The sequence below is a fragment of the Neovison vison genome, chromosome 1 (genome assembly GCF_020171115.1).
Source record: "Neovison vison isolate M4711 chromosome 1, ASM_NN_V1, whole genome shotgun sequence".
Classification (NCBI taxonomy): domain Eukaryota; kingdom Metazoa; phylum Chordata; class Mammalia; order Carnivora; family Mustelidae; genus Neogale; species Neogale vison.
This window is the reverse complement of record NC_058091.1, coordinates 15639649-15664511: the sequence shown is the minus strand read 5'-3', so window position 1 is coordinate 15664511 and position 24863 is coordinate 15639649. Positions and strand designations below refer to the sequence as shown.

Here is a 24863-nt window from a genome sequence, read left to right as displayed (position 1 = left end):
GAACCCACACAAACAACCAATGACCTATTTCTTAAGTGTGTTAACTGCCTTTTTAATTTAACCTTTTAGTAGCTGCACATTTGAGATCAGGTTAAAACACCCGGCAGTCATTTTATTTATCATCTAAAATGAAAAGTTCATTTGCAATAAAGACGACCTCCATAGTTCTACTTTTGGTCACATCAGTCACAGAAAGCAACGGTTGTCAAACTATTACACACGCTGTCGCTGCTTCAGAAATAGAAAGGGCGCCTTTGTTAAATGGACAATTCTTCCCTTTTCCTGCAAGATCTTTTTTAGATTCTGGAAATAATACTAGCTTACACTGTAGAAAATTTAACATAATGAAAAGCAAAAAGGAGAAAACGAAATCTCTCATGACCCGGAAGGGTTAAAAATTTTTATATTTCCTTCCAGAATTTTCTCTCTGTATCTGTCCTTTTTTTTTACACATGGAGATCATGCTTAAATACCATTTTGTGTCCTGCTTTTACTCCTGAATTCTGTAACATGACTCTTTCCCCAGGCTTTAGCAGAATTCAGATACTCCAGTAATTCCTCAGGAAACCTAAATAATATATTTGTGGTTGTCCTTTTGAACTTATGCATAAATGTGACTTAAACGTGTCAGCGGTAGAATTAAAATGTAAAACCATGGGATTTTCAAAAATCTTCTGTCAATAGCCCCAACGCGGCACAGATTAATTTGTTTTAAAAGCTGTTCTCCCAACCTCAGAATTTCTCATTCCGGCAGAATCATCTGTGTTCCATCAGCTGCACATCGCGCCGTATTTATACCTATACATCACTGGATTGGCTTTGCCTGACAAAATGAAAAGTATTGGGAATTGTTCAGGGAAATAGGCCAAAAGAATCCTAGGGGCCCTTGAGTTTTACATATTTTCCCAGTTACACTAATGAAAAGGAATTTGTTGGAGAACTCGTCTCAGAATACAGCTGTCGGGCCCTGAATGTGTGTGCGGGCCCGGCCTCCGCGGGCCCCTACCCGTCTCTCTGCAGAAGTTTCTCTGAATTGCTCAGACAGAGCAATTCAAAAAGAAGCCCACATTTGTTTGTGAACAGACGATTTCACGTTAACGAATAATTAAACTCACTCACATCCCTTTCTTTCATGTGTCGAATGCCAGATACCTCATTTCATTTTTTGTTTTCTTTGAATAGTCCAAACCATTCCTTTTGGTAAGTGTAAAAATAACCTTTACTGACTTTTTAAAGATTTTGCTTTTCTGCCTGGGTAACTGTTCGAATATCTGTTGAGTTTTTTTGCTACATGCACAACTCGAATGAAACAAAGGTATTTTAGAAGAGACCACCACTGACAGGGCCTTTGAATGGCTCCCATCAGTCAGGTGTGATGGGAAACACTTGTCGGGCATAAGAGCCTTTAAAAACTTCACAGTCAGGAAGTTGCCTGGGGTGAGTGATACATATTGTTATGCTGCTTGACATGTAGTTTTGGAGCTCCTGGTTAGACCCATGGTTCATGACAATAGTACTGTTCTAGGTTCTTCGTTTTGAGACCCGTGCCCAGTTTTACCACTACAGTCTGCATACGCAGTCTCTTTGACCCTGGAGTAAGGGGTAAACTTCTTGTTGCTATGTGTCTAAACTCTCACAGAGTACTTCAATACAGTGTCACTGTAGTCAACAGTAAACATACTTAGAAACATGTCTTGGAAAAGACATCCTTGCTTTGTCCAGCGTTTTTTGCTCACGTGTGCCCGGACAGGTGACAGAAACGCAATGAAAATGGCCATCGTCCTTCACCTCAACAAGCTTGTGGGCTGGTGGGCAAAATGGCCGCATCAGGAAGTTCCTAACAATCCCCTCAGAAACGTTACATAATAAATACACAGTAAATGCTGTGGGATAGAGAGGAACAGATAAGCTACAGGGAGACCTTGAGGAAGAGAATGGACAGAAACCACAGTTGCCTCTCCATAAACTCTGAGCTGTTACAGAAAAAAGAAATTCCGTGCTCATTGTTTTTCCGACTCAGCTTGATAATCTGGAGTCAGAGTTAAGGATAGTGAGATAACAATTAAACCCAAGTCTGATATCAAGTGTAGGAATGAGATAAAATAAAATTTTTATTGTAGCTCTCCTTTTATTGCTCCCAATAAATACTTCCTGCTTTTTGATTTTCCTGAATTGTATTAGTTGGCAGAAAGCTAAGCGGTCCTGTGTTTCTAATTAAGAATTTGGATGGTTCGCTGGAGTTTTGAGGAGGTCATCTCTGGGTGTGTCTGCCTTGGGCCGTCTCCAGCAGCGATGTTAGCCCATCCTTGGGAATGGAAATGTAATTCTTCATGTGACACGCTCAAGTAAACCACCTCTAACTTTGCAAACAGTAGATGCTCAGTACAGTACTTAATCCGCCCTATCCTTGATTCCGCCTTGTTTGGTTTTTTCAGGCTATCACAAGATTGTGATGCCTTTGGCTGACCCACGGCTTCTATTGTTGTTGTACCAAGAAAATAGAATGTTGACTCAAAGCGTAAACACTTTTAACTGCGTCTTCATGGCGACCAAGTATCATGTGGCTTGAGGGGTTTAAAGTTTACTTCACCAAGTGTGTTTGGCTTGGCGCCCCAGCTCCCTACCAGTGACCCTGCTGCTAGGGACAGTGATGGCTGCCGGGCCCTCACCCGGCGTCAGACATCTCTGCGTCTCTGTGGTGTGTGATTTGGTGCAGACTTCCGTGGTTCCCTTCAGAGACCCTGTCACACCCTGCCTCGTCCTCAGGATTTCTCATTTCTGCTCCTTCCAAGTTTCCTTTTGCTTTTTCTGACTATTCATTAAGAGAACGTGTTCTGGACGATTCTGTCCTCTTTGTCCTGTGGTTATTCTCACTGAGTGATCTTTCCTGTTTCCATGCTTGAAATTGTTAATTAATGGTTAACAGCAGTTAAAAAATTTCTGTCCATAGAAGTGATCTGGAATTGCTTCCATTTCCATAGAAGTAACCTGGGGAAGTCTGGTAGCTTGCCTGGTTTTGATTCCCAGCTCTTCTGCTTACTAATTGTGTGGCCCTGGGCAAATTACTGAACCTCAGTAATTTGCCTCAGTTTCCTCGGCCATTAAATGAGGATAAAAAAGTACCCAATAAGTGTAAAGCACAGAGCCTTACGTATTAACTACCCCAAACCCACACTCAATTTTATCTGGCTAATGTTTGATTATAATGAGAGATGTCAGCTCTCTGTTCGATTATGAGAGATGTCAGCTCTCATCTTAGGTATTGCTTTCTCTCTGAAGCCTTCCCTGTGCTCCAGATCTCATCAGACCTTCCTCCTGCCTTGTGTTCTCATAACACAGCCTCATTGCCAAGTTTCTGCCTTATGTGCTTATCATTTTGGTGGACCAATTCTTCCCCAGTATTTGAGGGGCTATTGGATGAGAAAGGATGGAGTTGAATATATCAGACTCCGTGAGATAGGAGCGACAGGAATGCAGACATCTCTCCTTGGAACTATAAGCACTATCTGGAAATGAATGGGCTACCATAGAGGTAGCGTGCCTCCCTCACTGTTTGTGTTGAAACATGGTAGAGACAAGCCCTGAACAGTAATGTCTAGAAGGAGATAGGTGAGTGGGACGACAGGAGCCTTCCAGTCCTAAGAATCTGGCCACAGATCACTGAGAAGTCCTTGTGCCCACATTGAACCCCCAGTAAATGACCCCAGAAGAATGAGTGCCAGATCATCCATCAAAAAGAAATGAGGTCGTCTTCATTATTTAAACCACTTGATGGATAACGCTATGCCGTTTCTTGAAGCTGAGAATGTTGTCACTGGTGAATAACTTTTCTTTTTTGTTCTCTTGATGGAGGTGTGTCTGTATCTTGGCTTTCACGTAAGCATGGCCTGTGTCTTGTGGATAGACTATCAGCATCCTTGAAAATGGAAACGCTTACGTGAATTTTCGGATGATGTGTTCTCTTCCAAATTCTTCTGATTTGATTCTGGTGCTGTAGGTTGATTTTGCATAGGTTGTTCAGGAAGTAGTATGAAATTCACTTTTTTTTCCCCCTCCAACCAGGATCACACCCACCCCTCTCGGGGAAGGGAAAAGCACTGTGACAGTTGGGCTCGTACAGGCACTGACTGCACACCTGAACATCAACTCCTTTGCCTGCCTCAGGCAGCCTTCTCAAGGACCAACTTTTGGTGTTAAAGGTACGTGATTTAACAACTGGTACATTTTTCAGGGCAAAATTTGAGGCAGAGAAAAGTTTTAAAAGAACGTCATCAACAGGGAGTTAAGACTTGTTGGAGGAACTGGTACATTCCATCCCAACGTGCACCCCCTCACACACTCAGTATGTGGTGGTCACCCCAGGATGCCCCCCACTGCAGAGGGGGCTGCAGTGTGTGGGGAGGGGTTCAGCCACGCCCCCCAGGGAAGCCCATTTTCCCGGTTCCCTGGAGCAGTCGCTGGGGCTGTGCTCACCCCTTCAGCCTTGGGCGGAAGCCATTGAGCTCATCAGGACCTTCTTTGCCAAGCAAGCCCCTTTGTGATTCTGCCACTCCTATTGGCATTCTATCATCCCTGCCATGGAGAAAGGCCTTTCCCTCTAAATAGTCAGAGAGCCTTTCATTTGGGCCCGAGGGCTCATTCCGTCAAAGTTGTTGTCAGGCCGGCCGTGCTCTGGAAGCTGATAGGCCATGGATGGAGCTGCAGGGAAATTTCTGTCTGGCTGTGCTGGGCCCACATCAGGCAGGGGCACACTCCCTACTCCCTCTCGGCAACTGGCCATGACGTCATTCTTCAGCTCACATTACAGCAGCCTTTCCTGCTGCGATTACTATTGGTTCTTGGCACCAGTGGTGGTTGTTCGCAGGATGATGTTTATGTTACCATCACAGCCGTTAATAAGTCCTAGCTCGTTAAGTACCGATAACTCATAGGATGTCAGACATGATGCAGCAGAACGAACACTAAACTCAGAGCAAGAAGGCTGTGGTTTTATCCGTGCCGTGTCGCTTACTGCTGTGTGACGCTGTTTGCTGGTTGTCACCTCTCTGAGCCACATCTGTGATTACGAAAGTGGCTGATAGTATCTGGCTTGCTGAGTTGCGAGGGCCAAGAGATAGCGTATAAAAAACATGGTACACTGTGAAATGATAGGACGCGGAAGATATCACTCTTGCTTAAAGAAAACGACATCTTTTTAATGTAGTAACTTTACTATTTTGAGCGATAATCAGCACACCAGACCTTACATATGATTATCTAAAATCACTTGACTGAATTTTACCATGTGTTAGTCTGAGTTCACCAGATGGGTTTTTTTGAACCAAGTTTTTTGATACTTCAAGCATGTGCAATTTAGATAACACAGCTGCCTAGATCTAAGAATAAATGAATAAAATAATCTCGTGTTGGCTGTAATGACCTTTGCTATATTATTTTTACTTTTTTTTTTTTTAAACCAAGACACTGAAGTCCTTCCATCGCACAGTTGGACAGAGTTGGGACTTTTCCCCCCTTTTTTGTTCTGCTTTGAGAGGCAGTTAATGTTTTTTACCACCTGTTATTTCATCTTGGGGGTGCTGGCCTTCCTGCTGGGTTGGGGGAGCTGTGACCCTAGGGCCCTGATCATCCTGCATGGCCTTAGTTGGTGACGGATTTCAAACAATGCCTTCTCTGTCCTACAGGGGGCGCTGCAGGTGGTGGATATGCCCAGGTCATCCCCATGGAGGAGGTAAGATCTCCGGAAAAAGGTGTCATGTGTCACTGTTTTTCCTTCCTGGAACGTTTTGCTGGGCCCCATAAGCCCAGGCCCAGTCCTTGATCCTCAATCCCAGAATCCTAAAGGCTATGCAGACCAAAACCATTTGCATGACATACAGTGGCAAAACCTGACATTGATGGTTCTGAGCCATTCATGTCTATGCGGTTTGCTATAAATATTCATATATTTTGCTGCAGATTTGATTCACGGATGCAGACCTAAATCCTGCTTGGGGTGTGTTATTAAAAACTAGAGGTATATCACACTGTTGCTAAATGACCAAAAATTCTGAATTCCAAACTCCACATGGCTTCAAAGGTTTCTGGAGAAGGCAGTGGAGACCTAGCTCCCCATCAGTCGTCAGCTATACGTCCCAGTCAGGAGGACTTGGACTCCTCCCTTGGGCAAAGTGAAACTCCAAAACAGTTCCAAAGAGGGGCGCCTGGGTGGCTCAGATGGGTAAGCCTCTGCCTTCGGCTCAGGTTATGAACCTGGGGTCCTGGGATCGAGTCCAGCGTTGGGCTCCCTGCTCAGTGGGGAGTCTACTTCTCCTTCTCCCTCTGCCTGCTTCTCTCTCTGCTTGTGCTCTCTATCTCTCTATTAAATGAATATATTTTTTAAAAAATCTTTACTAAAAAAAAAAAAAAAAAAAAAAGTAGTTCCTAAGAAAAATGGACAAAAAATGCCAAAGGTGTCCGTTCTTATTTCTGCAAGAACTCCTACCCCCACATCACCACCTCCTGTCCCCTGCATCTGACCGTCTGAGCAGGCCTCCTCATTTCTCTCTGCATCAGCCTCTTACTTCCGGTCCCAAGAAATCTTTCCAAAACCCAAGTCTGATGCACCTGTTCAGTGCATCTCAGTGGCGACCCCCTCACCGTCCGTGCTGGGTAGCATGGCCGGTCCTTGTGTGCTCCAGGCTCCCTGCCTCAGGTCCCCACGGGCCACCCGCCCTTTCCCCACCTCCTCAGACTCCCTGCCAACTCCTGGCCTCTCATCTCTTGATTCCAAGCCTGGAGCGTTCTTCCTTTCCTGTTGTGCCCTCCCTGCCTGTCCTTCTCTAAGTTTTGTTCCACCCCCCCGGATCCCCTCAGATTCTGTTTCCCTCATCCGGTTCGGTAGCCTCGGGTATGTTAGAGGCCACAGACCCGGCACGCAGCCCGGCGCCCAGCACACAGCAGAGGCTCCCTGGGAAATGTGTGTTGGTTCCGTTGGATGAATAGGAAAAAGGTGTTTCCCTATGGAGGCCTGAGTGTCAGGGAAGCTACAAGGGCAATCTGGACACTTTTTGAGTATTGGGGGTGGAGTGAGAGAGAATAGTGCAAGGCATTGCTGAAAAGATAGCCCCGAGCCTCCCATCTGAATGGGGATGAGTAATATTCACAAGCCAGGAAGAGCCAGAGCCAGGAGGCCAGGTCGGGGATCTGGAGTACAAGGAACACGCCCAGGGGAATGGCTCTGGGATTTCTGCGCAAATATTCAGAAGGCATTGGTGTCCTGCGGCCACATGGCATCAGCTGAATGGCTCAGACTTGGGGCAGACTTAAGGCATATGATAGTTGTAACTGCCTTGTGATCATTAGGTGAGCCAGAAACAATCAGGCAGCTTGTTCCTTGAATTCAAAGACCTCCCGTATCTCGTTCATCTCTCTGTCTCCCCGGCTCTGAGCGTGATGCCCAGCCCTCAGACCATGTTTGCTGACCGAGTGCATGAATAGACAGTGTGTCGGAAGAACCTTAATTAACAGTCATGGGGAAATGTTTGAATAAATTCCAGATGGGTTGAGGAATTGAAAGTGAAATTACCGGGACTGGAAGCGTAAGATGGAGCCAGGATTGTGAGGCTGGGGGAAGTATCCCAGGCAGTGGGACTGCTCAGAGGACAGCACTGAGGCAGAAGGCATTGGTTCTCTTTAGCGAACAAGAGGGCATCAATTTGTGTCTGTGGGCCAGCAGGGGCGGAGGGAGTGAGGTATAAAAACGGGCGGGGCCCACCTCTTTCAGGCTATGAAGTTCATGACCAAGAGCCTGGATATTATTGGAATATCATTGTCCGCCATTGAAGGAATCTTGACAAAGTAATAATATGATATAAATTGAGTTTTATAAGAATCCTTCTGGCTTCTGTGCAGAAAATAGACTGCCAGGAGTCCAGAGTGGATGCTAGGAGTCTAGAAGGAGAACCAGAGGAGAGATGGTGGTGTGGCCCAAGGTGGTGGCATTGAGGATGGAGAAAGGTTGACAGTGACGGAAGACGTGTTTCCTCGGTTTGCAGAATTAGATGAGGGGCATGAGGAAGGGGGAGACATCCAGGATAGCGAGCTGAGCAACCCCACAGTCCCTTTAATGGAGGATGGAGGCGGGGGTGCCTGTGTGGCTCAGTCTGTTAAGTGTCCAATTCTTGATCTTGGCTCAGGTCTTGATCTCAGGGTCATGAGTTCAAGCCCCACACTGGGCTCCATGCTTTGTGTGGAGCTTACTTTAAAAAAAAAAGGAGGGGCGCCTGGGTGGCTCAGTTGGTTGGACGATTGCCTTCGGCTCAGGTCATGATCCTGGAGTTCCGGGATCGAGTCCCACATCGGGCTCCCAGTTCCATGGGGAGTCTGCTTCTCCCTCTGATCTTCTCCTCGCTCATGTTCTCTCTCACTGTCTCTCTCTTAAATAAATAAATAAATAAATAAGGATCAGAAATGGAGGATGGGGGGCCGGGGTAATGTCCATGTGGCTAGAGCTGTGGGGGCAAAGGGGTTGTGGTCAGAAGAAGACAGACCTGTTTGGGGCCAGTGGACACCCCAACAGATATCAAATAGGCAAAAGGAAAGAAAAACAAGCCAGTTTTCATTTTAACCTGGGGAAATGATTCAATAGAAACGTCAGAAAAGGTTATCGAACCAGTGATTGATTGTTTTCAGTGATAATCAAATTAATCTACATTAAAACTACTAGCAGTTATTTGACTTACCAAATGGGCAGAGTTGGATTTTTTTAAATAATAATAGTACTAAATATTAGCAGTGAGAGATTGACATATACTGCTGGGAAGCATATGTTGGTAAAATTTTCCTGGAGGGCAAGTTAAAAAAAAGTATCAAGTGCCTTTAAAACAGTATCATAGCTTCTGGCCTAGTTTATCCTAAGCAAAAACTGGCTGTGTATGCAAAGATAGAATTTTAAACTATTTTCCCATAAGACAGTCTTAAATGTCTTCTAATAGGATAGCACACTAACTGTATTTTGGAGACTATTTAATGATGTAAAAATGCTAGTAATATTAACACTGAGTATAAAAGGTAAAGTGGGGGCACCTGGATGGCCCGGTGGGTTAAAGCCTCTGCCTTCGGCTCAGGTCATGATCCCAGGGTCCTGGGGTTGAGCCGCTCAGCGGGGAGCCTGCTTCCTCCTCTCTCTCTCTCTCTGCCTGCCTCTCTGCCTACTCGTGATCTCTGTCAAATAAATAAGTAAAATCTTTTAAAAAATAAAATAAATAAAAGCTAAGGTGTAGGGGAGCCTCGCTGGCTAAGTCTGTTGAGTGTCTGACTCTTGATTTCAGTTCAGGTTTTGATCTCGTGGTTATTAGTTTGAGTCCTGTCTTGAGTATGTATGGAACCTACTTTTAAAAAAAAAAACAAAGTGTAAACTATTTTGGTGTTATGATCTTGATATTAAAAATTATAAATTTTATAAAATATACATATGTAATTTTTCATATTTTCTACTTATCATATACTTTATGTTATAAAAAGAGGTTTTTACTGATCAGCTGGTGTTTTGGGCGTGGTACTTCAATTCTTTCAGAAAGCGGTTTTGGTGGTATTATCAAGATTTTTAATCCAGGAACCACACTGCTGGAAATATATGGCTTATTAGCAACTAATTAAAAAATTATTTGCATGTATTCTTTATAATTGTAGCCTTCGTTGCAAAAGTGAAAATTGGGTTGCAATTTAAATATCTAGACATAAGAAACTGAAAACTTTTGGAACATCTATCCATTATATAGACTCTGTGAACTGTAACTACATATAAACAAGATTATTACATTAAAACACATAGAGTAATAAGTTCCTTAAATGAAAAGTTACCAAATGTGTTATAAGTATGCCCAGTCTACAAATAATAAACATGCATGCACTTAAGACCAAAATGAAAATAACAGACTAGAGTCTTGAGGGTGATATCATTTTTTTTACTTCTCAGACTTTCTGTCATATATTATTCTTTTTTTACTGTTTATTTTATTCTCTGCCTCATTTTAAAGTATATTCGATGTGACATTATTTTCTAAATCATGAAAACAAGGAAACTGATTATTAAGGGCATCAGAATGTCTCACCCTTAACCCAAGAACAAAAGACGAAAGACTTTGTGGTGACCCAGTCGGCTTAAGAGTTCTTTGTTGTCTAGTGGAAAACTCTGACATTGATTTTTTGATTTAGGCTGTTTTGTGGACTTAGCTCATGATAAGGCTATGTGTAATTAGTGCAATAGTTTATTTATTCAGAAAGCCCTGGAACACTGCCGTGCTTGTCTGAGACCAGTAGAAAGATGTTTTCATGTCATTCACAGTTCAACCTTCACTTGACCGGGGATATCCACGCCATCACTGCTGCCAATAACCTCCTGGCCGCCGCTATTGACACGAGGATTTTACATGAAAACTCTCAAACCGATAAGGTGAGAAAGTTTCCTTGCTGGCCCTTTTGGGCATCTTATCCTGGGATTTCCACATTCTTGAGTTCGTGAGAAAACTTTGGAGTCTGTAAACTGTCTGAAATTATATAAAACATTTTGTGAACTCTACATGTCCTTATTTCTTGGGGAGAAGATCCATGCTTTGGTCCGCTTCTCAAATGAGTTTATGACCCCTGCTGTGTTGTTGGGTGAATTATGTTAGTTGTATGTTGAAACAGGACTTTCAGTTTTAAAGGCAGTTGATAGACCAGTTCTCTTCCTTCTGTTCAAAGGTCCAGTCCCTGGTCTGTACTAAGAGGATTAGAAAGTTATCTTTTATACTGTCATGTTACATGTAGCCATTCTAGATGTGCTTTGAAAGGGATTAGACCCCCTTGTTGGGCTTCAGGTGCACACAGCTGATGTAAACAAACACCTGATGGGGATAGAGTCCTAGGTGCTAATTGTTCATAGACAGAGGACATGGATAAAAGTGGGACTTTCTGGCATATTTACATGGGTCTTGACTTCCTCCAATCAAAGTAATCCCTTGTGAGTTTTGGAAACCAAATATAGATAAATATTAATTTGGTGGTTGTGAGGCTATGTAGATAAAGAAATATTTATATTTATGCAAAGTCTTTGCAATGTGCCTTATTTCAGATCTAGTCAGATTTATTAAAACAATAGAACTTAAGGCTGCATGGTTTATATTAGCCAAGAATTTTAATAGGGTCTCTAATCTAAACAGTTTGGTCATAAATGTAATGAACTTTGTCATATCCTGTGAATTATCCAAGCTCATAGTTGGCTCTTAAGTTTTTGCGGGGTTTTATTTTTGTTTTGTGTTTTTAGGCGCTGTATAATCGACTCGTTCCTTCGGTGAATGGCGTTCGAGAGTTTTCAAGCATTCAGCTTGCTCGGCTGAAAGTAAGTTTGCACTTCCTGGCTCTCCCAGAAGAAAATAATCGTGGAGACAAGTCAGAAAGATGATCAAAACCAGCAATTTTGAACTTGATTTGATCTTTGGTTTTCAGACACTCTTTGAGGTGTTAAAGTCTAGAGACAGAGCAACGTAACAGATAGAAGAGAACCAGAAACCTCAGACCTGATTATACCAAAGAGCTGGTGGAAAGGCTATTCCCCTTTTGAGGTCTCTGTTCCTTCCACTATCAACTGAGAGGACTGCTTTGCACACCTAGCATACCTAGTCCACTGACAAATCGAATTTCTGAGAGCCCTTCTCTTTCATGAACTTTCTTTAATGTCTAGGAAATAAGATACATTTTCCCTGATGATACATTTTCAGAGAAAATGTATCTATGTCAGGTTTTATGCAGGAAGATGCTAACTGAGATTGTACTAGTTAAAGCAATCTTAATTCTCACCCATATTATCATTTCCTAGTTCTGTTTGCTGCTGTCCTACTTATCACAGTGATTCCCCCTTGCTCTTTTCAGAGACTGAAAACTAATTTTAATGGTAAAACTGGCAGCCGCTGATGGGCGATCATGGATTTTAAAAACTCACCATCCTGCCTCCGAACCAAGTTTAGTTTGTTGAGAACATGTGCGCTGGACTAACCCCAGCAGCCACAACATGGTGGTCATTCCTGTTGGCATTCGTGCTTTCCGATTATTTTCTTACGCTTCATCAGGAGCTTTCAGAACATGTTTCCTTTACAGAAATGGATGCACTCAGAGTTTTAATGACATTTTTTTCACAGAGTACTAGAGATAACTTGTTTTTTAAAAAACGGGCATCACCTTGACTTGAATTATTGGTATTGGTGTTTGAAAGAAGAGCTAATGAACCAGAACGGGGGGGCAGACAGACAGCAGCCGATGTCCCTTCTGTGTGGAGGACACGTGGCCACGTCACCCAGTCCTGATAGTCTCGGGCCCAGACAGCAGCAAGTCGTGTTCTCTGTCCCAGCAGCCACGCCTGATTTCAGCGTCATTTAGGGTGTGTTACAAATATCCCTGTCTTGCATTTCAGGGATATTTGGGTATTTGTTTAAGAATTGGCCTCACCTACAATTTATTGTAAGTTCAGTGTAGTTTCGGGTTTTTTTGTTTTGTTTCTAGTTCAGTGTAGTTCTAAAAAGACTTCCGAGCCATGGAGGACATAAAATAACAGGGATCATTTGGGGTACGTTTTGCTTTCTCTTCCTTGCTAAAATCGATCACATATTTCCCCCTTCATCGTTAGAAACTGGGAATAAATAAGACCGATCCCAACACCCTGACGGAAGAGGAAATCGGGAAATTCGCCCGTCTCAACATCGACCCCTCCACCATCACGTGGCAGAGAGGTAGGCGCTGCCTGTGGGCTCGGGGGTGACAGCTGTCCAGTTGCAAACGTGAAATCGCTTTCCCAGGCACCCGGTCTCACGTCTTCCCCTCGCCCTCCCAGCGTGGGATCCGGAATCCCTCTGTGGGCTTCAAGAACGGTCTTTGCCCCTGTTCGCTCACCCTCGCCTCCTATGTAGAAGGCAGAGTTACTCCCCCTCTGGAGCCCGCTGCTCCTCCTGGCTCTGTCCCATTCACTCCCCCGACACACGTCCAGGGAGCGCTACTCCCTTTTCTTCTCCCTGGGTAGTAGCGCCTGAAGCTCAGAGGGTCTTGGAAGGGTCAGGAGGTCTGGATGCCTGACCCTTCTGTACGTTCTCCTCAGACCTGCCCCCTCGCTTTCCTCCTTCCTACCCACTAGCAGAACTTCTTTTATCAGATGCCGGCTTGATTGCTGTGACCTTGTAGTAGATGTTCTTGAGAGCACACAGCCATCTCGCCGGTAGGCAGCTTCAGAATGTAGAGATGTTCTTCTGTCACCCCTTTGCTCAGAAGCCTGCAGTATGTGTGATAAAATCCCGTGTGGGGCACGGAGGCGGCCAGGAAGATTGGCCTGAAGCATCCCCACGACGTGGCCCCAAGGGGCTTTTTCCTCTATGTCTGCTTTCCAGACAGCTGGGCCGAACCTCGTCCTTCTGCCTGTCTGCACTCCCCGTCCCCACCCCGTCCCCTTGCCTAGACTCTCCTGGACACAGCCTGGGTCCCCCCTGTCACGAAGGGGACACAAAGCTTTCCTTCTGAGAATCTGTTCAACCAGTTTGTGAGGAGCCTAGTGTTTCCCCGTAAACCGGGAGATGGAGAGACAAAGACCAGAGGCTGAGTCTTGGCTCCACCGGGGAGGAGCTGTGCAGCTTTTAACAAGCGACTGTCTCCGTTTTCTCATCTGTAAAATGGAAGAGTGGTTAGCCAAGTCTGCCTGGCTTGGTTCTGCTGCCGCAAGAGAGTGCCTTGCAAACTCAATGGTACTGCCCAAGCCGTCAGTAGACGCCATCATGGGAGCCATAGCAGGAGTGTTCTGAGCATTTGTCTCCCAAGCTGAGGGAGAGGAACGCCATTTTGGAAACTGAAAAAAATATATAGAATTTTTTTTGTCTACATTTTATAGATTTTTATATAGAATATATATATATATATATAATCTATAAAAATATAACTTTTTAAATAAAACCTATAAGTCTATAGATTTTGGATCCTGCCAGCTTCGTGTATGTTACGAGTAGCACATTCAATTTCATTGGCTCTTTATTGTGATGGTAACTTTACATGGATCTAGAATATTCCTTTATGAATGAACCACAATTTATTATTTAATAGAGAAACGACAGTTGTAATAATGGGTATGAACGTCATCAGCATTTTATTGGGAAGCCTGCTTTTTTAAATAATGGAAGTGACAGCTTTTCAAAAGCTATTCCAGATAGACACGAGAATTATGTGATTGTTTAATGGTACTAAAGTAAAGAAAATATTATGGGTATCAACAAGCAACCTGGATTGGAGGAGTTTAGAATGACATTTGCTAGGTAGTTTGGCTCTGACTCCCAGGAATTAATATAAAAAATGGAACTCTTTACCAAGTGAATTGAGGACATTTAATGTAGAGTCTTTTTTTTTTTTTTTTTTTAAGGCAGTATGAGGTTTGACCTAGAAATAACGTAATCCTCATGATGAGATTAATTTCTTATATGACTTGGGGGACACTCAGGGATGGTGTGGGGCTGCACACCTCGTCTTGGACTATACGAATGGTGTGGATTTATGGAAGGACCAGCCTTTCCTTTCTGCCTTTGGAGGAAATGTAACTGGTGTTTCTTTCACCCTGTGTTTCCTCTCAGAAGCTTATGGGCCTCATTGCCTGGCAGTAACATGGGACCAGAGCCAATAGACTATTCCAGAAACAATGTAAAAAGAAGGAACAAATAGGGACACCCAGGTGGCTCAATGGGTTAAGCATCTCCCTTTGGCTCAGGTCATGATCGAAGGGTCCTGGGATCAAGTCCTGCATTGGGCTCCTTGCTCACTGGGGAGCCTGCTGCTCCCCCTGCTTGTGCTCGCTTGCACGCTCTCTCTCTCTCTTTCCTTCTCTGGCAAATAAAATCTTTTAAAAAAAAAGGAAGAAGAAGAAGGAACAGTAGCCACCAAGTCATTTTGTAGCTCCCAGAGGAGCAAGAGCCCTGCCTCCCCGAGCACCGCCACTCCCATGTGGGGGGCTACGGTCTTCTCTTCTCTCCTGTCTCATTGGTGCTTCCACCTCCAGGCCATTAGACAGAGGTCCCACAGGCCTCAGTCACCCCCAGTGAAGTGACATCAGGTCCTTGTTCCCAGCACACACACACCCCCGCAGCAAGCCTTGCACGGAATCGTGACAGCTCTGTCCCCGAAACGAAAACAGTGGCCATGCCCTGACCAAGTGCCGTGACCCGCCCAGCATCCCAACCGCTGTTGTTCAGGAAACCACTCCGCTTGCCATGGGTGTTCCTCAGAACACAGGCAGCAGAGTAGTGCCCGAGGCCCCCCGCAGACCCACACTCTCCTGCGCCTTCCATCTCCCCATGCGAGTCCGAGCTTCCGATCTGAGATTGACGTCTGGTTCGTCGTTTTGTGGGACCTGGCACAACACGCCCTCAGTGACTCTTCTGGAGTGAACACCTGTGTTGCACCATCCAGCTTTAGCTCTAACATTGAGAGGCCGGAATGAAGCATCACGAACTTAGGTTCCATCCTGGTATCTACCTTGTGTGTAGGAATTTAATTTCCCCATCTCTTCTGTGGCCCTGACACACCCACATGTCTCCCCGCCAAGCATCCGGAACCTGCTGGGACCCCGTAACACACGCAGCCTTCCAATGGCCCTGCTTCGAGCGGATCCTGCCAGCCTTTTTTATTTTTTTCTTTTTGGTTGGTTTGTGTTCTCTCTGCTCAGTAACAGCAGCTGAATTTCCAGCGCAAGCATCATACCCGTCTTATGCCAGGATCGCGTATCCCGCACATCAGAGTGGGAAGTGTTTTTACCGGGACTGGGCCACGGGTCTTGGCGATAAGTACTAGCTAGTGGGAGTTTCAAAAAGCGTTTCTTGCTCTGTGTAGACTCTGGCTGGACCTTAAACCATCCAGGCCTGTATGTGTTTGACGTGTGAAGTTTGAGTGTGCGCGTGAGTGTGTGTGTGTATCTGAGTGTGTACATGAGTGTGAGAGAGAGGGCGTGTCGCATGGACAGTGGCTCCGGCAGTGAGGGAACAATGGGAGGGCAAGGTGCACAGGCCGGCCGAGGCCTCGTGTGAGAAGGGAAAGCTTGACATTTTTCATCCTAAGATGCTCTCAGTCCCCAAATACAGAATTCTCGCCGTCAGTATGTCAGGGCCATCTAATGCGTTGTCGCGGCGGGCAGCTTATTCTTGGAAGCCACGTGAATTATTAGTGAAGCCCGCATCCTTCTCGCTGATTTCTTGCCGTTGTCATTCCGGTTTGCACTCCATAGACCTAGTTTCCACAAACAAATGCAAGTCCGCGCCGTTCAGACAAACCAGCGAAAGCCATACAAATTGGTGCCTGCTTTAATCACAGCTGACTTCTTCCCTCCCTCCCCACCTTACTGCTTTATTGTACTGGGGTAAAATAATACATATCATGAGATTTTAACCGTTTATGAGTGTAAGATCTGTGGTGTTAAATACGTTCACTGGGCTTCCGGGGGTTATGCCATCCCCACACTCTACACCTGGAACCTTCCATCATCCCCAAGAAAAACTATGTACCCATTGAACAATAACTCCCCATCTCCCCCCAGCCCCCCACAACCACTGTTCCACGTTCTCGCTCTGTGAGTTTGGTAGTTCACGTCAGTGGGATCATGCAATGTTAGTCCTCTCTCTCCGGCTGATTTCACGACGCATGCTATTCCCATGTCTGTCCGTGTGGTTGTTCGTTCCCTTGGTTTGGGCTGTGTGATCGTCTGCAGACCACATTTTGTTCACCCGTTCACTTGCGGATGGACACTTGGCTCTTCCACGTTTGGGTGCTGGGAAGGATGCCGCAGTGAATGTGAATGCTCGGAGACGTGTTCGAGTGTCTCTCTGGGTTGTATACCTAGGACCGTCGTGGCTGCATCCTGCGGTGGTTCCGCGTTGAACGCTTTCAGAACCAAAATTGGCTTCTTCTTGTGACTCGGGTTCAGGGTAAAATGTGACCACATCGGAAATGGTTTTCCTTTACTACCTAGTCAAACACAGCACCCCGCCTTCCCCCCCACCCCGACACACCCTGTCATATCACTGCCTTCGTCTTGCTACGGCGCTCAGTGCCGCCTGGTGTTTTCAGTCTGGTTCTCTGTGTGTTCACTGGGACGTCAGGGGCAGCATAGCCAGACCTGCCTCTTGCCCCCCACGGCCTCCTTGGCCCTCACGACAGCTCCAGGTGCACGGGGTAGCTGGTTCGTACCTGTGGATTGAAGAAGCTTTATCTCTTTTTCAGTATTGGATACAAATGACCGATTTCTACGAAAAATAACGATTGGGCAGGCCCCCACCGAGAAGGGCTATTCCCGGCAGGTACGTGACCTTTCTGTGTGGGCGTGGCTCCAGTCTTGCTAGTGATGGTTTGCGCCAGCCCTGATGTGGGTTCTCTGCTTCTCCCCTCTCGGTCGTCCACCTACAGTGGCCAGGGTGTTTCTCATCATGTCAAGGTGTTGCTCCCATTCCTCAGCAGGACTGGGAGGGGTGCAGGAGGCAAAACGGCCCTGGTATTTTCTTACTCTCCTTTTCCTGGGTGACTTCAGTTGTAGTTCTGGGAAGAACCACTCGCGGTGTCTTTTGAATATAAATTTTTACATATTTTATTGTAAATCCATCAAGTTCATTCTACCTCTGCATAACAACTGAAAAAAGAAAATCTCAAACACATTACTCACGTTTCATAAACCAAAGAGTAAACACCTTGTTATTTAGTAGCCTGAAATGTTTTGAAGAATAATGTCCTATTACCCAAAAGCAGAAACTGCAGAAGGTAAGTTACGATGTTTACTTCCATTTCATGTGGAGACGGATGCTTAGGGAGCATAAAATCACTCTATGATTTTTCAGTCAGGGATAGCACGCCTCTAGATTTTTTTTTTTTCCCCTTAGATTTTATTTATTTGTTTATTTATTTATTTATTTATTTATTTGACAGAGATGGGTGGGGCACATGCGGGGGTGGGCAGCAGAGGGAGAGAAAGAAGCAGACTCCCTACTGACTCCCTACTGCAGACTCTCTACTGCAAGAACCCCAACATGGGGCTCGATCCCACGACCCTGGGATCATGACCTGAGCCGAAGGCAGATGCTTAACAACGGAGCTACCAGTTGCCGCACAGGGAGAGTGTGATACTCACACCAACGCTAAGGGTAAAGCAGATTGCGAAGAGTTGCCACAGACAAAAACTTGTCACGCAGGAGTGAGCCCTGTGCTGGCCTCGGGTTTCTCACCAATGGCACCAAGTGGCCGGTGGCCCTGGGAAATGGATCCCGACTTCTGAAGGGAAAGGAGTTTGCATCCCAGAATCCTCAAGGAGAAGGAGGGCTGCAGCAGCTGCCAGGCCCGCTGAGCAGAGAAGGCAGAGGCCACAGCTGGGCCGGGGCGGACCTGGCAGGGCTTGCTGTTCGTGTCAGCGGTCACAGACGTGACATCCAGAAACGTGAAAGAAGAGATCATTTTGACGTCATAAAAAGTTAAGATTTTGAACGTGAAAAGCTGACATCTACAAAAACATCAAAAGACCAGTAACAACGGGCACCTGGGAGGCTCAGTGGGTTAAAGCCTCTGCCTTCGGCTCAGGTCATGATTCCAGGGTCCTGAGATCAAGCCCTGCATCGGGCTCTCTGCTCAGCAGGGAGCGAGCCTGCTTCCTCTTCTCTCTCTGCCTGTCTCTCTGTCTACTTGTAATCTCTGTCTGTCAAATAAAAAAATAAAATCTTAAAAAAAAAAAAACAACCCAGTAACAGGGCAGGAGGGAATGTTTGCATTAGCTGTAACGAAGGAGTCGGGCACTGGAGGGAAGAAGAGCCCCCTCGCTGTGATCCTGGCCCACTGTTCTCAGTGCGGCCTTCAGGCTCCCCTTTACAGCCCAGACTGCCTGGGGGCACCTGGGGGCTCGGTCAGTTAGGTGGCTGCCTTCAGCTGGGGTCATGATCTCAGGGTCCTGGATGGAGCCCCGTTCAGCGGGGTGTCTGCTTCTCCCTGTCCGCCTGACCCTCCCCCTGTTCATGTGCTCTCGCTAATAAATGAAATCTTAAAAGAGAAAGAAACGGGCACTGCCTGTCCCAAAACTCCCTCTTTCCTTTGCCTGCTCTCTTTATCTTGCATGTTTCTGCCTCCCCCTCCTCAGATGTTTTATATGAGTTTTCTAAGGGGCAGGAGTTTTTGTCTTCTCTCTTCCTGCTGTACCATCAGAACAGCAAACTTCGTTATATAGCAGTAGAAGGTGTTCAGTAATTGCTAAATAGAATAAGAGCAGTTTGCAAACACAAAATGCCAACAAGTGGTCGTAAAACTGCAAGGTAAAACTATGAGGTACTGTTTACCTGTGAGCTTATAAAAACACATAAATCACTACTGAATGTTACTGAGAGTAAGACGACATAGAGGCATTTATACAGTGTTCATTGGAGTTTAAATTAGTAAAGTTTCTTGGATGATAGTTGTTTGTACTAAAATTTGAAATGACCCAAGAATTCCAGCTTGAGGACATAGAAAAAATAAAGGAATTTCTGCTCCTGTGCAAAAAACAAACAAACAAACAAAATCCCAATGTATAAGGATATTAATTGCAGCCTTCCTCGGAATGGTGAAATTTGAAACAGTCTAAACATCCGTCACGAGGGACAGTTACGTACCACTAGTGCATTGTTCTGTGCCACAGGTATAGCAGGTGAAAATATTATAGTGCCTGTAGGGAAAGTGACAAGTAGAGGTCTCATCCCTACTTGTGAAATGGAAAGATTTTTTTTTTAAATGACGCATGAAAAAAATTTGAAGTACGAATAGTTTAATTCAGGTTCTATTAAGAAAAAGCCAGTGTACGTGCTCATGTGTGTATATAAACACAGACTACACAGCTACTACACAGCTAGAGAGATGTACACTTTTGACATGAGTTAGTTCTGAAGAGAGGGGTGGGAATGAGGAGTGATTCATAAGGAGTGATTCTTGTTTTCTCCAAGTATTTTTGTATTGTCACCAGGTACTGGAGAAATGGGAGGTCAGTAATGGCTGAGATGTGAATGCCTGTCCAGTGCCTTGTAATCATTACACAAGGTCCGTCTAGTTCTGTAAGCCTGGTTTACAAATGGGAAAGGCAGGCGTATTATCTTCAGTAACTTACCCAAGGTTCTATCTTGAATTGCTTTATGCTTACATTTATTTTTCAATAAAAAGATTATATTTAAGAGCTTTACCTATTTTTTTTTAACCCTAAGACTCTATTGACATACGTCTCTTTAAAGACATACTTATTTGAGAGAGAGGGGGAGAAAGAAAGGGGGCAGGGGAGGAGCAGAGGGAGAGGGAGGCTTCCCGCTGAGCCTAGTCTGATGTGGGGCTCGACCTCATGGCCCAAGATGCTGACCTGCACCGAATTCAGGAGTTGAGCACTCAGCCGACTGAACCACCCAGGTGCCCCTGACATATTTTTATGTTAGTAAAGGTAACGCTGTATCATTTTTTAATGGCGGTATAATACTCCTCTTGCGGATGTACTGTAACCAATTAAGCCAGTTCCTGTAAATGGGCACTCAGGGTATTGGTTACATTGGCCTCATAAGCTGCAGGAACATTACATACATATTTGTGTAGATGGTCTGACGATGTCCTCAGGACACATTCCCAGATCTGTAAGTGGAGAGTCAAAGAAGAAGATTCCCAGTGTTGACACACATTCCCACATTACCTTTCAGAAGAGCCATGTTGATCACACTCATCCAACATCGTACATTGTCCTTCGTGTAAATTTGTGAAAAACAGTAACAATCTCTGTATAGGATTCTGAAATATTTTATTTGCAAAACAAAAATGACCAGCCTGATCATAAGTACATCTTTGTTAGTAAAATTAATAAGGGATATTGATTTATTTTTTTAAAAGATTTTATTTATTTATTTGTCAGAGCACACACAGGCAGAGGGAGAAGCAGGCTCCCTGCTGAGCAAGGAGCCCTGTGTGGGACTCGATCCCAGCACCCTGAGCCAAAGGCAGACGCTTACCACACTGAGCCATGAGGCATCCCAATAAGTGATAATTTAAATTGACCAATTTGTTTTTTGATGTTTTTCAAGGTAGAAAATTTTGAAGTTATAATGACTACTAATGTAGAACTTATTTGTGTATTATAAATACTATTTTCTTACATAGTTAATATTTTAAGAGTATCTCTAGTCTCGTGTTTTGCATAGAAAGCCTCTGAATTTTCAGGCATTTTTAATATGCACTATTTATAAGGGAAAGTGGTGTAGAGAATTCTAACTATCACATAATGACAAGTCACTGGTGTTTGGAATGGATTATATTGAAAATGTAATAATTGAGCATAGTTTTATTTGACTTCCGGGTAATATTTTTTTCACTACATCAGTGACTAATGAAATCTCAACGTGGAAGCGGCCAGAAAGCTCCTTATTTCCTTCATTTCCTTTCTTGTCGCTGACGGAAATGGACAATAAAATGTCTTATCAGGTCACCCCACCAGGGCAAAGCCCTTTTCTCTGTGTAAGCTTGCATTCGGCTGCCTCACGGGCTCCTGGGGAAGAAGAGAATATAGGCAGAGCCTGATGAAGTGATTTTGTCCAGTGGCTGAATTAGGAGGAGGAGGAAGGCAGGTTCCTTGTTTCTCTGTTAGTTCGTATTGGACCATCTACAGCCTGCAGCGAGAGCCAGCAAGGCCCAGGCGTATGTCATAGAAAGTAGCTGCTGTCCAGCATTCATTGCCGGTTGCTTCAAGGTCTGATGGGGCCGAGCCCCCACGGACAGCTGAAATTTGATTCTCTGTCACCTTTGACTTGGGGGGATACACATAATGGGGTGTCCACACTGCTCTGGGAAGCTCTCTGGGAAACTGGCCTCAGCACCATCTCTCACTGTCTGCTCCTCATCTCTTTGCTGGACAGACAGATGCCACCCCCTAGACACCCGATGACAACAGTGCAGGAGGCCAGCAGCTATTTATTTAGAGTCCATACACTGAGTGCCTGCTGTTTCACACACCGTCCTCCATGCTGGGGACGTGGGAGTAAGCCTTCCCAAAGTTCTTGCCTTCAGGGCCCCACTTTCGGTCATGAAGAGACATGCGTCAGACAGTCAGCCCCATTGGCCATTAATCACACGTCTGAGACATGCTACAAAAGCCAACCACCCAGTGCCATGGCGGGGGTCACCACGGCCCAGCCCGGCGGCATCTGCTCCGCAGAACAAAATCCAGGAAGAGCGTGGCCACTGGTAGAGAACCCGCCGCAGAGGACACCAGGCACAAGACCGTGCATGTTTCCCGCACTCCAGACACTCGAGGGTGTGAGATCGACGCACTGAGGCTACACCCCCGGGCCTTCGGGAACTTAATCGCTGAAGTACGGCTCCTGGTGCAAATGGCCGTCCATATGGCACCACCGCTGACCAGTCCTCCTTCTGCCTTTGCTTTTCAGGCGCAGTTTGACATCGCCGTGGCCAGCGAGATCATGGCCGTGCTGGCCTTGGCCGACAGCCTGGCGGACATGAAGGAGCGGCTGGGAAGAATGGTGGTGGCCAGTGACAAAAGTGGGCAGCCCGTGACAGCGGAAGACTTGGTGAGTGCGTCCGTCCCAGGAGCTCTAGAGAGCTCGCCCTGTCCCCGGCCCGTGTTCAGGAGAATGGAGGTCATCTTCTTACCAGCCTGTGTCACGGACATCGCAGACCATGTCTCCATTCACGTTTTCCCCTCACAGGCCTGTTGTCTTACGGCGTCTGTGATGTGCTTGTCCCTGGCTGCAACCCCAGCACGTGACTTGTATTTTCCAAGCGTTTCAGGACTCTTGGCAGCCCCGATCTCTGCTCTCTGCCCCAGGCAGGGCGACCTCCTGGTAGCTCATGGCTTTTTCATGAAGGCCGATAGTGCCTGCTCCCGATGGAGGAAAATCGCCTTTCAAAAGAATAAGAAGAAAGTGGCTCCACCTTCAAGGAAGGGAGCGTAGGGTGCAGATTGGCCCTGGTTTGTTTAATTCTGTGCTTTCTTTATATTTGGGTATGACACCCAAATCCCCTTAAATCCTGAGCATCTAGCTCCCCTTCGAGTGCAGCAGTGCCTCCCGTTAGCTTTCTGGGTACCCTGGTGCGTCACTGCCCATTGTAGCGCTCGTTCTAACTTGGCACACCCATCATTTTCCCTCTTCGTCATCACCATCTTTGCTGTTACCTTAAGCCCCGTTGGTATAGCTGTTTCACGTGCGTGAGTGTAGGTGGGACGGAGGCATCGGGAAAGCCATCGAGCACCCTAAATTTCAGCAACTTTCCCACATACGGGTCACGTACCATGATGGCAGCTCAGATGCACGCTGATGGTTGGAAAGGGAAAAGACAAATTAATATTTTAATTCCGAGGGCTTAGGGCGTAATTGGACCCCTTTGCCAGAGTGTCTTGATCACTTTTTGGCCACTTTGGAAGAGAAGAATCTGACTGACTCGTCTCATAGGTCTTGGGCACTAAATCAGATATTTTTGTTAGCAGCTCCTAGGATGCTTCATGTAAAGCTTAATGAGAAAACCCAAATCCAGGTTGCTGTTAAAGGTACTGTTTTTTATAAACCACGAACATGGTGACATGTCTACATAAACTAACATATTACGGTTTCTCTTTCGATACATTTCCCTGTATCTCTTAATCTTGGATATCAATAAATACACATACAAAATAATTTAAAACTTAATCTGCAACATGATTTCCCTACATTTATTTTCACATGTGTATGACAAAAACTTTAGCTCTGCAAACAAACCCCAAGTTTACGCTCTTTAATCTTTCGTGTCTCTTTTTTACAAAAAGCGCCTAACTTCTTCCAGTTATGTTTCCTGCCAGCTGGAACTATCAATAGCTGGTCTTTAAAGGTAGATTTTAAGAGCTTCCGTCTTTTCATTTCACTCCTTTATAAATATTTATATACTCTGATTTGACCAAAAGGACTTAGGTCTTGCACGAGAATTCGAGTAGATGGCTTCTCAGTGATTCTTCTAAGGTAATTGTCTCCGGGCATCCTCTGGAAGAATGTGTCCAAACTCTCTCCCCCTGGACACGGGACATGGAACAGGGGCTGAGTTCACAGTGACCATGACAGCCCTATAGCTGCTGTCGGCATGGGCTTGAGCATAGTGTGTTGGAACAACAGAAGATAAGAGATGTCTCGGGAAAATCAGCAGGTGTGTGCTACCTGAGGCAGTTGAACTGTGTCCACCTTCCTTCCGCCTCTAGTTTCTTGCTTATACCAGGAAGTGTAAGCAAACGCAGCATCCAGAAAGCTCAGCAGATGGCTGTTTTTCTATCTGCTCTGTGTAAAGAAAAGAACTAATTTCTTTGAGCTCTTCCTAGCCAGTGAGTCTCACAGTAAAACATCTTAATATTGCTTATAATAGGTTGGTGGCATTTTGTGTAACATCTATCTTGTACAGTAAAGCAGAAAATAAATTGGATTTTCCTGTAAACCTTAAACCCTCGAGATTCTGCCCTCGGATGTGTTGAGATCTGTGACGTGCCACGTTTATCTTCTCAAGGCGATGTTCCCACGGTATTTACACACGTTGCTGCCTTACGGTGCAGCCAAGGCACTTGGCCGGCGTCTGTAGAAAAGGTGAAAGGGCTTTGTTCTGTTGGTTTTGTCTCTCTACAGCTTCCCTGTGGCCTTCTTTGGCCCGCTTGTTCCATAGTTCTCCAATTTCTTTCCTGTTTCTTCCTTCTCCCATCTGTCTTTTCCAGAAATGGGGAACAGGGACGCGGCGGGAGCCCCACCCAGAGCTTTGCAGGCTTGGGAGGAGGCAGCCGTGTTTTACGTGCGGGGGGCATCAGCTCCGTTCCAGCCATTCAGGCAGCAGCGGGG

At 45.5% G+C, this 24863-nt stretch overlaps 1 protein-coding gene across 1 annotated transcript in view; it reads left to right on the top strand.

The window, feature by feature from the left end:
- The window catches only part of MTHFD1L (methylenetetrahydrofolate dehydrogenase (NADP+ dependent) 1 like), a 186223-nt gene that overhangs the window by 45720 nt on the left and 115640 nt on the right, over window positions 1–24863 (top strand). Inside the window, exons 12-18 of the mRNA XM_044244055.1 lie at window positions 4063–4199; window positions 5682–5728; window positions 10325–10432; window positions 11285–11359; window positions 12641–12743; window positions 17251–17327; window positions 22446–22586. Coding sequence (XP_044099990.1) covers window positions 4063–4199; window positions 5682–5728; window positions 10325–10432; window positions 11285–11359; window positions 12641–12743; window positions 17251–17327; window positions 22446–22586 — 688 coding nt within the window. The remainder of the gene's footprint in view (window positions 1–4062; window positions 4200–5681; window positions 5729–10324; window positions 10433–11284; window positions 11360–12640; window positions 12744–17250; window positions 17328–22445; window positions 22587–24863) is intronic.